Source organism: Patagioenas fasciata, chromosome 2, assembly GCF_037038585.1.
Source record: "Patagioenas fasciata isolate bPatFas1 chromosome 2, bPatFas1.hap1, whole genome shotgun sequence".
Taxonomy (NCBI): domain Eukaryota; kingdom Metazoa; phylum Chordata; class Aves; order Columbiformes; family Columbidae; genus Patagioenas; species Patagioenas fasciata.
In genome coordinates, this window is record NC_092521.1 from 121,144,551 (window position 1) to 121,157,138 (window position 12,588).

The 12,588-nt window shown below is 40.0% G+C and overlaps 1 protein-coding gene across 11 annotated transcripts in view; it reads right to left on the reverse strand.

Annotated features, from left to right (window-relative positions):
• Positions 1 to 12,588, reverse strand: part of LOC136098503 (trafficking kinesin-binding protein 1) — a 132,766-nt gene that overhangs the window by 20,972 nt on the left and 99,206 nt on the right. For all 11 annotated transcript variants that reach the window (XM_071804855.1, XM_071804853.1, XM_065831975.2 and 8 more), the window contains 9 exons: positions 12,323 to 12,439; positions 8,158 to 8,258; positions 7,235 to 7,343; positions 5,120 to 5,198; positions 4,576 to 4,706; positions 3,981 to 4,055; positions 3,493 to 3,630; positions 1,795 to 1,871; positions 39 to 275 (listed from right to left, as the gene is read on the reverse strand). In XM_071804855.1, coding sequence (XP_071660956.1) covers positions 39 to 275; positions 1,795 to 1,871; positions 3,493 to 3,630; positions 3,981 to 4,055; positions 4,576 to 4,706; positions 5,120 to 5,198; positions 7,235 to 7,343; positions 8,158 to 8,258; positions 12,323 to 12,439 — 1,064 coding nt within the window. The remainder of the gene's footprint in view (positions 1 to 38; positions 276 to 1,794; positions 1,872 to 3,492; positions 3,631 to 3,980; positions 4,056 to 4,575; positions 4,707 to 5,119; positions 5,199 to 7,234; positions 7,344 to 8,157; positions 8,259 to 12,322; positions 12,440 to 12,588) is intronic.

Consider the following 12,588-nt stretch of genomic DNA (forward strand, 5'->3'; position numbering starts at 1 on the left):
AACAAAGCAAAAGCAAAGCCCAGGGCTACAGTACTGACCCATTGTCAGAGGATTCAGTCTCTAGGATGATGCTATTGGTCTTGTTGTCTATCATAATGTTAGAGATGTCTCCCCCATAGAAACTGGAACGTGGAGTGCTGATACAGCTAGAAATGACTGAGTTCATAGCAGAGGACTGGTTAGAGCCTGGGATATTCATTGGCGAGGGAGTCATGGATCTCTGCTTGACAACTTGGTTAACATTTCTCACCGTCTCGAAGACCCGCTTCTGATGGCTGGTAAGACACACACACACACAGTTAATAATCACACAGTGTCCTCTTACCTTAAGAAGGAACAGAGAAACAGGCGACAGTTTGTTAACGACCCTTCCTATTGACAGCTCCACCAACCACCTTGTCTTTATAATTTCAGTAAAGTAGTATGCATAGAGTCTCGTACTTGCTACAGTCTGGTCTTTACATTCAACCAATCAACATAAAACGTTCATCATCCTAGAATATTTTAGACAGAACATTTGAGAATTATGTGCATGGACCCTCTGAAATATTGACAAAAATGAAGTGAAAGAGCATTTCAGTACATCAGCTACAAATGCCTTAAGGCCATTGTGTGGAAATGAGTTTTTGAAAAAAGAAAATTTACCTCCATTCAGTTCTTAACTATGAACTGGTTAATCCATTTTAAAAAGAGAATGTGAATTTACAGAGTATCTCTGTCCAAGTAAGTCTCACATCTTGTCTTTATGTAACCAATTTCCAATCCCCTCAAGTAGCATTTAAAAAAAAAAAAAAAAAAAAATCAGAAATATAGTGGACCCACAGTCTAGAAAGAGGCTGTCGAGGCTGGAAAACTAATTTTTGACCTACTTCTACTGTTCATTCTTTATCCTCATTGTCCTGATACCGTAACAAACACTGTTCATCTGCTTCAAGACTAAGATCAGATGACACTTAAGCAGAAATTTCTTGACAAAATAAACTTGCCCTACATCATGCTATAGAACTGCCATTGCTGCTTTGTTTTACAGTTCAACAATGGCTGAACATGAGAGCAGCACATTCTTTCCCGTTTAAAGGTAACACTGCCAGAGTATAACAAGGACAGCATGCCTTATACTATTTAATGTCATTTAAATTTCTTTCCTTCTGTTCATGAGTGCTCAACAGTTGCATTCTTCGTGTGTAGGTTCCAAGCTTACAGCTGTGTATCTTCTTTGGTACATGCATAGCAATATAAAAGACATTCTAAAGAAGTTAAACTATCCTAAGTTAGATAACTCCAGGAGGACAAAAGGGGTTTGAGCATGCTCCCATCTTTTTTGATGTTACATTTTTCTAATCAACATTTCACTCTGTCCAAGTGTCAATTACAATTCTTGACTCGGGCTCAGACCGGGCTTAAGTACGTGTCAAGCTTTTTAGAAGGTTTCTGGAAAGTAGCTACTGTACCTTCTCTGAATGCCCCCTCTTTGTAAACTCTGTTTCTCTAACAGACCCTCTAAATAGGATTAACTTGTTTCAAATTAACCAGTCCATGCTTTGTACAAACAGGTGACACAAACCTACTGGAGCACACATGCAGCTGGTGTCAGTAAGACCATTTCTGACAAGCTGTATCTACCTATAGCTCTGGGACTGTCACAGGTACTTGTTTCAAACCATGATCTTGTTTAATTCAAGAGAACTTTAGCACAGCTGTAATGGGCACCACACTGTCTTTTCCTTTCCCATCAAATAATAATTAACTTCAGATATAACCAATTAATTAGGAAACAATTATTTTAAGTCATACGCCAAGTCAGGAGAGTCTGGTTCATCTAAATGCAGTTCTTTCCTCATTGATCCTTCTATCTCTGCTGCCAAAGAATCCTGTTAAAAATAATCACAAAAGAAAAACAAATATCATAGTATTAGTAGGTTGTAATTGCAGAAAATAATTACTTATACAAAATAATTAATAACTAAATTATTAATAACTAATAAAGTTAACTAATAACTAATAAGGTGTCATTCCAGGAAAGAAAAACAAACAAACAAAAATGTTTAAAAATGAAAACTGACTGGAAAGCTGGAAGATCATTGACTATATCTAACTCACTGACAAATTACGGGCTAGCCTCCTACTGTTACATTACTTTCCATCTGACAACATATAACATTTGTCAAAGATCCCTCCAAAAATCACAGGCAACAACAGAATTCAGGTGTTCCAGTTTCCCAGACTAAATTCCCTACTCAGTAACACCCATCTGTCATGTGTACAGATGTACTTAATTTTTTTTCATTTAAAATTAACAGAAAACACTCTTCCTTTTCACAGCATTACCCACCCACAGGACATGGTTCTTGGCATAGTGCATTATATACATTCCCCACAGAGTTAAAGGTGACAGCAATTTTCCACTGCTGGCTAGTAAATTTTACTGCCTGAATGTAGTTAAGTGCAAGGCCTAAGTGTCAATCATTCACAACACTAAATGATCTTTGATCCTATGATTCAACATTTGAAAATCATTTTTATACAAAACATAAACCTATCCCAGCAAAAGCACACTTTTCACAGCTTTAAATTGCATTTGTGCAAGTACAACTTGTATTACTCAATGTCTAAATGGCCTGTGTTCAGTCTCCAAAGGGAACACAAAAAGGCAAGCTAAGCTTACTTCTTGTGAGCACAAGTATAATGTGTTCTTCCTCAGCAGTTAAGACATGGCTAAAGACAAGGAGGGCCAGATTCTACTGCTTGATTACATTAATTTAACTCAAAAGAAACTTCACTGATGTAACTGTCTTCAGAAGTAATGAAATTACTCTAGAGCAAACAGAGCCAGGCACTGAATTACCTCATTACTGCGTACTCCCCATGCTTTAAATGTACCATGATATAATCAAATGAAACCAGGTAAACTAAGTTGATAACACGAGTGACACTGCCATAATTACTGTTATCATAATACATACTGTCAACAAATATTATTCTAATGAACCATTGAATTTTCAGTGACCTAAGAACAACAACATAGGTGTAACCTATTCAAGTACTGAAGAAGTTACTAGAAGGATGTCATGTCCAGAAATCATTAGTTACGTTATCAAGAAGTTACATCTCCAAGGATACTGGAAATAAACAAGAAGCTCCTACTGAAACTCAGCCACCACAGTCCAGGAGATGAAAAAAAAAGATGTACAGAACTGTGTAACAACCTATTAATGCTACCCAAGATTCCCAGCATAAGCACAGTCAGCTGCAGGTTGTATTGGATATCACAGCAAAACCAAGTAACGGCACAGCACCACTGTTTCAGAACCAGGTAGGCAAAACTGATGGCTTGGGTATCCCTTTAACACTATATAAATATACATTTCAGCCATGCTCATCTGTGGCCTGGCATTCCACCCCTGGAGCTATAAGTCAGATGCAAACAGGCACGTTTCCTCTGGTTGGTTGTTTTCTGGTGTATGCAGGTTTTTTTGTCTTACATCTGCTTACCATAGGGAAGAGACCGAGAGAGTGGTACCGACGTGATATGGCATTTGGCATAGTCTTATTCCTAAGGTTTTTCAGCTCTTCTTGAGCCTCATGAAGCATTTCCATGCACTCTGCATACTTGTCTTCCAGCTCCCGCAACTGTAACATAAAGAAAACAGTTCAAGACCTTATGGGCTGCACTATCATCACAAAAAGCCTGCAAATTCTTTTCACATTGGTAAAGGACAAAGGTGTAGGCAAAAGAGATGCCAGCTTCTAAAGGGGTTCCTATATAGCCCATAAGCCTCAGTTTTTCAAAATGTATGCTAGCTGGAGAACAGGAAGGAGAAAGTTTTGAACTCTACAAGGAACATAAATGTTTCTTCATTCCATATATATAGGCAAAATTATTTAATACTTCTGGTCTAGTGTAGACTAAAACCTCCATGGTAAAGTGAACAGCTATTGCCGTACTACTAAATTATTGTAATACTAAGTAATGTGCTCACCTCTGCTGTGAGCTGTCTCTGGGCATCTTTGGCTGCTCCCAAATGCTGGACAAGTTCTTCATTTTCAACTGCACACTGAAATGTGACCAAAAATGTTAGAAATACTGTGATGTTCTGTCCTGTGATTAAGTTTATATTCTATACTATAGGTATAACTTTTCTCAAGACCCTCTCTGCACCAATATTAGTCCACACACATGAGTTTAAAAACATTTAAACGCCACTTTAAAATGTTAATAGAAGAACACCCACCAGTCTGTGGCCTGCTAAACAATATTCAAAGGCCATAAACCTAAGAAGTAAGTGCTCACTGAAATATATGTACTGACATTCTTCTCTTACTGAAGTAATTTAGTGCAGAATTTAACATCTAATATTTAAAATAAATTTAACTATTTTATTTGATGTATCATACATGTATCTTTTAATAAACTGATGCTTTCTAGTCAAGTATGCTAGATATAAAACATCAAACACGATTACTCAGATAAGGAGGGTGGGAAATGTCCTTTAGGCTCTAATGTACAGAGGATTACAGTCTTCCAGCTACAACAATAGCAAATCACAGCAGTAGTATTGCAAGTGGATTCCTTACAGCTTTTGCCTTTTTCTGCAGATCGACGATCTGAGAGAGAAGATGGGTGATTTCTTCCTGCTGCCGGGCAGCATCTTCAGTTTTCTTTGCTAACTCTTCAGAGATATTGGCAATCTGGATGTTTGCATCCCCTTTAAGATAAGCAATTACAATTAACATTACAAACCCAAAAGCAGAAAAGGAAGCAGAAAGACGTTCTTTCGGAACATCAGTTGATTCAGCAGAATCCTTCCCCAATACACAGCAAGGTATTTTTGAAAAACAGCAGTAGGACACAAAAACAGAAAGACAAAGTACTCATGCAGCAAAGGGGACTGTATTTCCCCTCAACATTTTCTATGCAAAACTATTTTGCAACTGAGAAAGATTCAGCTCACAGCCAGTGTTTTCTGCTGTGAAATTTCAGCCAGAAATTTTCTCCTCAAAGTAATTTATGTAAGGAAAATAAGTAGCACAGAAAAACATGACTGACTGATCTGACTCAGTTGTCTTTTATTTTTACTGAATAATCTTGAATGAGAAGGGAAAAGAAATAAGGACATACTTAGCTCTTTTACACAGTCATTGACAAGCTGTTGTTCTTTTTCTTCGTAAGTAATTGTTTCAGTCTTCAGCTGACAGGCCTGTTGAACAAATCCACATCAAATATTCTATATTAGCACATTTGTAATTTGCCAGTCTGTTGCTGCATTTCCATCTGCTTAAGAGAGTCAAGCTTTTCTAATCACTCCTCCAGGAAGACAGTGAGAAACTACAGTTTTTGCCTACCCGCCCTCATGTTCTGGAAAAAGGGGCCAGGTGCAGACTCAGCAGAAACATTACTGTATGGAGAAACTTGCATCATTATCACCATACCCCACTAGATGTCACTTGAGTATTCTGCATGTAAAATTAAGAAAAAGCTCTCAACATACAAAAGACTAGTATGCAGAGCTTGGTCTGGTCACCTGAGCAAAGCCAGGTATCCTCACAGACTAATTAAATACTTGGTTTAAATAACTGAATTAAGCAATCAAGTAGAGGATGGCCACAAAGCTGGGTGTAGAGGGGAAGCCATATGAGGAGCACTAAAGTCACTTTGTTTCTTCATCCTGGAGGTGACTGAGGTGAGATGTCATCATAGTCTACAACTTCCTCATAAGGGGAGCAGAAGGGGCAGGTGCTGATCTCTTCTCTCTGGCAACCAGTGATAGGACCCAAGGGAATGGCAGGAAGATGTGCCAGGGGAGGTTTAGGTTGGACATAAGGAAAAGGTTCTTCACCCAGAGGGTGGTGGAGCACTGGAACAGGCTCCCCAGGGAGGTGTCACGGTCCCAAGCCTGACAGTGTTCAAGAAGAGACTGGACAATGCACTCAGACAGATGGTGTGAACTGTGGGGTTGTCATGTGCAGGGATAGGAGCTGGACTCAATGATCCTTGGGGGTCCCTTCCAACTCAGGACATTCTATGATTCTGTGATTTAAAAAAATGCAGACAGTATTTGAAAAGTTCTGACGCTGTATCCATATCTCCTACACAAAACCTTAGTACTACCCCTCCTTCCCTGTTTTGGCTTTTCCCCTCCCATTCTAGGAGTGCCTGGAAGACCGTGGCCACAACCAGCTGGTTCTGCTGGTACCGCATTGGTGGGTCTGTAATCTGTTCCCAATGCTGGGGACATGCACAGACACTCACTGACTGCTCCTGTAGGGAGATGCGTAGCTCAGAGGTTTCAGGTTTGGCTCCGTCCTGTGCCTCACTTGCACAGACTGCATCCTCATGGAAGGGAGGTCATTGGTACGCGGGGTTCTCCCATCAGCTCCTGAAGCAGTGGCCCTCCTAGTTCTAGCCCTACCTGAATTATTCTCAAACCATCTATTGCTCATCTTCCCTGAGCGACTTCTCAATTAAGAATACAGCACTCTCCATTACGCGGTGTCTTGTCCAAAGCTGTGAAACTACCTATTTGCAACGGGCCCTGTGTTTGCTCAAAATATTTCTGGTGCTATACTCTGTTACATGGTTGCAAAATTGTAACATGCTCCCAAAGTTTTAAAGTTGCATTGAAAATGAATAGAAAATTATTCATAGGATATTCAGTTAGTAAGTGTTATCTCTGACAGACTGGGCACAGTAAGTAAACTTTCAAAAACTGTGTTGTCTCTGAAGCAAAATGGAATATAATCAGAAATAAAAGGCCTGAAAAACACATTCAACTCAAAATATTAACAGCCTGACTTTAAACACAAATTGAAGGTATTTAATACAAATCTGGGCTAGTAATTTTTGTTTTGACAAACACTGAATTTGTACCAGAGTGACCATGCCAGCCTACAAACTTCAGATCTGCAGCTGAAGTCACCCTCATCTACCAGGTCAGCTCTTGAACACCTGTTTTGAAGTTCAGCTCTGGCCACCAAAACCTGCCCGTGCTCCTGCACATTTTTTTTGGCAAGGAAACTGCTTTGCAAGTAGCTTCAACATAGTGTCCATGTTTCAGCCTTTCCTTCATTTAGAAGGATAAAGGATGGTGATTAAATGGCCACAAGGGATCTGTGTCATATGTGGGATTATATACTCCTAATTAGATTCAACTTTTAATACACGCTTTTCAATACCTGCGTTCTGGTGTTTAAATGAACAACTGTATTAAGCAAAACAGGAAGGGAGCAATTTCACCTCAGATCTAAGCACAACATTCTCCTCTTCAAGGTCCTTGAGTTTCTTTTGAAGAGAATCCAAATGAAAGTAGTTCTGGACGGAGGAGGAAGACTCATTCCTCTTCAGCCTTGTAATGAAAACAACAGTTTTAACCAATTTTTACCTGTATTATGTCCAATCTCACAGGAGAACAGACTGAACAGAGGTCTCAAAACCTGTCAGAGCCACATGAAATACAACTTTGATCATGCCAGGATGTCTGCGCAGCAATGCATTTGCCATCATTTTTAAGAGAGAACTTTCAACCTTGTTTATTATTCCCCAATTTTCTATGGAAAAGTCACTCAGCCAAGGCTATGAGAAATGAAACCACCTTACTACAGGGAGCAGCCCAATAGCTTTCTGATCTGTGTTGCACATGCTCCACCACAACGCAGCAGTAACTCTGCTGGCAAGGGCAGACCGCCCCTCCGAGCCTGTGACACTGTTTAAGCAGCTTAATTGCCAGGAACCCACGCTACGAGCCATGCTTTACTGCCTTCCCTCTGCTTGGAATTTTTCACAGTGCCCTCAGGTCCTTCAAGCACAGAGGTCACACACATAGTATGTCGTAGCACAGCATGAAAAGGCACACGGTGTTGTGGGGTACCACAAGTGGGACCTATGTCTGATGCACTACCACAGTGGCCTAGTTCCTGAGAAAATTACGGGGCTGCCTCAACAGCCTCCCCATGTGCTTCTCCCTCCCGACTCTTGTTGGTACCACTGGACCAGCTGGTCCAATGCAAATCCTTGCAGATGGTGCCATGCACCAAGTTCAGAGTCCCATTTATTGTTCCAGCCAATACAGGGATTATTTTACAACTTCAAAGCTATCAAATTGTCCAAACTACCCCTGCTTAGTACCAGATGAAGGGTCACGTTGTAGATAGATAACTTACGGGGTGGAACAGATGGACTCTGGCTCACTTTCTTCAGCAGCACTGGTATAGAACTGTAGCAGCTCATCTTTCATAGAGAGCTCATGCCGCAACTGAGAAACCTGCACAGAGAAAGAGCTTGCAGATCAGGAAGTTGCTTTTCTAGGCACATTCTTAGGTAAACCCCCTAGTTATTCATCCTCCAAGCATCATCTTCAGACTGCATCAAGAGACCAAAACCGGAACAGAGCAGAAACAGTTCCTTTATTTCTTAGAAAGAAGGAAAAAGGTATCTTTTAAATTAGCCACTAATTGTTATTTTTTTCAGAAGTTCAAAAATGCAATTATCCACCGCTATTAAAGACAGTGAAAGAAAACCATGTCTAAAATGAGCAATCCTGATTCACTATTGCATTAGTCTAAATTCACGTCTACAGAGATTAATATATTACAATGATACTGCAAGAAATTAATGTGGCACCATCAGGACAAACACTGCTTTGTTATCCATTTTATGTGATGACTGTCACCATCTGGCATGGATACAGACCTTGGAGAAGAATAAATGTCTGTATCTAAGAGACTTTAGACAAAATTACTGAAGTGCTTGTGTAGTAAGGTTGTATTTGGGACTCAGTTGCCTGCTGAGCTGCAGAATACCACCACACAGCAGCAGGTTGCAATTCTGAGGTTGCTGCAACAAAGGAGGCTGTAGGCAGTTTCTGAGTGCACTTCGGGCTTTCGATAACTCCAAAACATGAGTCTAGTAAAGCAGGATATGGGAACCCCATACTTAGTACACATGTATCAAAAAGGAACAAAACATCAAAACCAAGTTGTTACATAGCCTGTACCTGTGAGCTTCAGAAACTTAAACTTGATGAATTCATATTATGATTCTCCAAGAAAAGGGTTAAAAACCTCAATTACACAGTAGCACTCACACCACCTCACAGCTGCAATTTAAGACCTCAGTGGCAAGAGATTAATTTTTATTTTCCTTGCACAGTTATAAATAGCATAAATGATAAGACAGATCTGTGTCCTTCCAGTTGCACTGCAAGACTTTGGCCTCAGTTCTCACTTTGCAATAAACAAATTGCAGAGCACATTTGTTTTTTAGACTTCTGCTTTTTGTATTGTAGGCATATTTATACTAGTAGTTATTACTGGCAAAAAACCTAGAGAATATCAATAAAATAGATTTAAGCTGCATTTTCAAACACAAAGACGACTCAATGCAATAAAGCACTTAAACAGTGCAGAATTTTAAGCAAATGAGGTCATTTACTTTCCTAAGGCTATTCTGTGTAATCAGAAGCACTGAGGCACCAAGTCCTCCTGAGACATTTGTTCTAAAATGCAAGAGGGAAAAAACCCAAACCAACTACATTTCCAAAAACCATGAAACAAAATCCATGCATTAATTTTAAGAGGTTCAGTTTCCCAGTTTCAGGAAGAGCTAAAAACCTGAGCCAAACATAACAATTTACTTCCCTCCAGCACATTATGGCTCAGCATTTTTAAGTAGCAACGATTCACATAGTGGGTAGGCACTAGATCATCTCTAGCTTTTGCTAGACTTTTTTCTCCATGAATTAAAAAGACTGAGGATACTATTTTCAATGCCATTTCCAAGCATTCCGCTTCTCCAAAGGAAGGCGAACAGCCAGAAAGGGTGACCTTTTATAGGAACAGGACTAGAGGCGATGGACACAAACTGAAATGCAGGTGGTTCCCCCTGAACACCAGGAACAACTTTTTCACTGTGAGGGTGACCAAGCACTGGCACAGGCTGCCCAGAGTGGTGGTAGAGTCTCCATCCTTGGAGATATTAAAACACTGTTTGCATCCAGCCCTGGGCAACTGGCTGTAGGTGGCCCTGCTTGAGCAGTGGGGATTGCACAAGATGACATCCAGAGTTCACTTCCAGCCTCAGCCATGCTGTGAAATGTGAATAAAGACCTCACTGCAGTTTTTGCAGAATTTAAAATGTACCAATTCAATCCTCTTCTCTTATGCCTTGCCCTTAGAGACAGTTGTCTTAGTTACCATTCTATTCAAATACTTGGCATTAATGGAAGCCTTCAAACCTACTAAAGAAAGATTTTCAACATGCAAAAATGTCATGACTTCAAAGCCCGATGACCTCTGCCTCAAAAGCATCTATTTCTGAAAGAGTCAAAATAGCAATATAAAAGTTGGGTATTGGTAGAATATATGGTTCAACATACCAAGCCACGTGCTAAGAAGCTTATTTCTGGTGGTCCTTTTCCTAATGCTGCTCCTGAGTCCCTCTCTATAAAAACAGACCTAGCAGAAGCATCCCACCCGTCACTCACCTTACTCAATCAAATCTTCCATTCTGGATGTATGGTATGAATGCACTGCCCTGTCCAGCCAGTATGCACATGCCTAGTAAATGCCACATCAGTCACTGCACAAATGTATTGGTCTGACACAATGGGACTTTGGCAGTAGACAACAGCACTCCTCTGAGACATAAGAGAATTAGTTTTACTTGCCAAAAAGCATAGGCCACACCAAAGGGTCTTATCTCTATGTGTGTGCACTGCCACCATTTATCACACAGCTCGAATCTCTCCATCCATGCTTTATTCATCAACCCATCTTCGATATAATTCAACACCTCACACCCCCGAGCAGTTTTATTAACAGCCTTTTTTAAAGTTTGTAATCCACTGTGGTTCGTTGTTCTTCTGCTCACCCTACAACCATGAGATTGCTCTCCCTTTTGCTCAAAGCTACATATGGACGAGACCACATCAGGAGACCATACCAAATCACAAACCAAGGTCACTGTCCCAGAACAGGAGAAATAAGATTTGCCTCCAGCTCAGTTTGTAAGTCAGCAGAGTTTAGTGACACTTGCAGTACAGAAAATGAGCTCTTTTAAAGCATCTTGTACAGTTTCATCCAAGATACATCCAGCAAGAATCTGCCAATACCTATGGTACCCAACTCCCCTTTCAGAGGACTAGTAAGAAATAGCAATTGTATAAATACTTGATTAAAAATTCAATGGTATGTGGAAAACACAAGGTGTTACTTTAAAGTGTAATTTTTCAGGTATGTTTTATAGATCACACCAAATCAGAAAACACATGCACCATCATATTATATCCTAAATGTGTTCATCAAATGTCTAAAACATTATTACTGCAGTCAGACAAATTTATGTACTGCAGCAGGCTACTGACGCATGCTTCAACAGATTTTATCACTGTTCCCTGTAAAGACATACAGCAAAATCACAAGAAGCTGTAAGATCTTAGTAATCTAGATAGGTGACAAGTCTCAGCCTATAACCGTTTGCTTCCCAACATAGCTCTGATGCTTCCTAACACCGACAAGTTCATACATACAGAGCATGTTGAATAAAAATTACCAGTCACTAAAACATAACCTGACCCACCTGAACAACGGAAGCTTAACACATTTATGAAGTTGGCCCAACTTGGAAAAGGCAGAATGCACATGATCTCAGTGAGCATGCACTCCTGAAATGTTCATAAATGCAAAAAAGTGATTTACCTTATATGGGATATCTATATCATATTCAGTTTGAGAAGCAAAGGGAAACACTACCAGCATTCAAATGCTATGTTCTAAGAGTCAAAAATCCAACTCAGGTAGGAACAGAAAAACATTTGGGAAAAAGCAATTAAACATCAGTTGTCAAGGAAGAAACAAGTGAAAACTGAGAAAGACTCGGGGAGAAAAAAAGAAGAGCGAGCTGTAGGAGAACGGAAAGAGTGATGAGTTCATCAAAACAGAGGGGAATTATGCATAAAGCAGGGGAACCAGGTCAAAATAGGCAGAAGGAAACAGAGGGTATAGGGACTCAAAACGAGACAAGTGTTTGGTTTCAAAGAAAAACAAAATCTGAGACAGCAAAATTTGATGGCTTCAGGTTCTGTTTTTGTTTGGTGTTTGTTTTTTCCTCCTCAAATCACCTGGTTTGAGCCAACAGGCCAAGTAACTTTTTTGACGACATTTCTAAAAGTGTACTGTACGTGCTATAAAAAGGCTGACCAAACTGCTGCAACACAGACTGACCTGCTATGGACAGGATGCCCAAGAAAGTTAAGTACGGACAAGGTGAAACTGGAGGGAAAATTCTCCCCATCCCTACAGATACAGCACTTGGTCATAAAAGTCTTACCTCTTCCCTGATGTGTTCTACTTGCTCCTCCAGGAACTCATTTCTTTCTGTCAGCGATTTATTCTTCTTTAACAGCGACTGGCCAATCCGAGCAGCTAATTCTAAGTCCCGTTCTTTCTGTGAAACATTAAGAAAAGAAAGCTAACTTCATTTTTTTTATTCAACAATGGATTAGAGGGAGGGTAAAACTGTCATGAAAGGGAAGGAACAAATACTTCAACAATAAAAAGACTTTTTCCTTCTCTGAGGATTTGTTTGTTTTATTG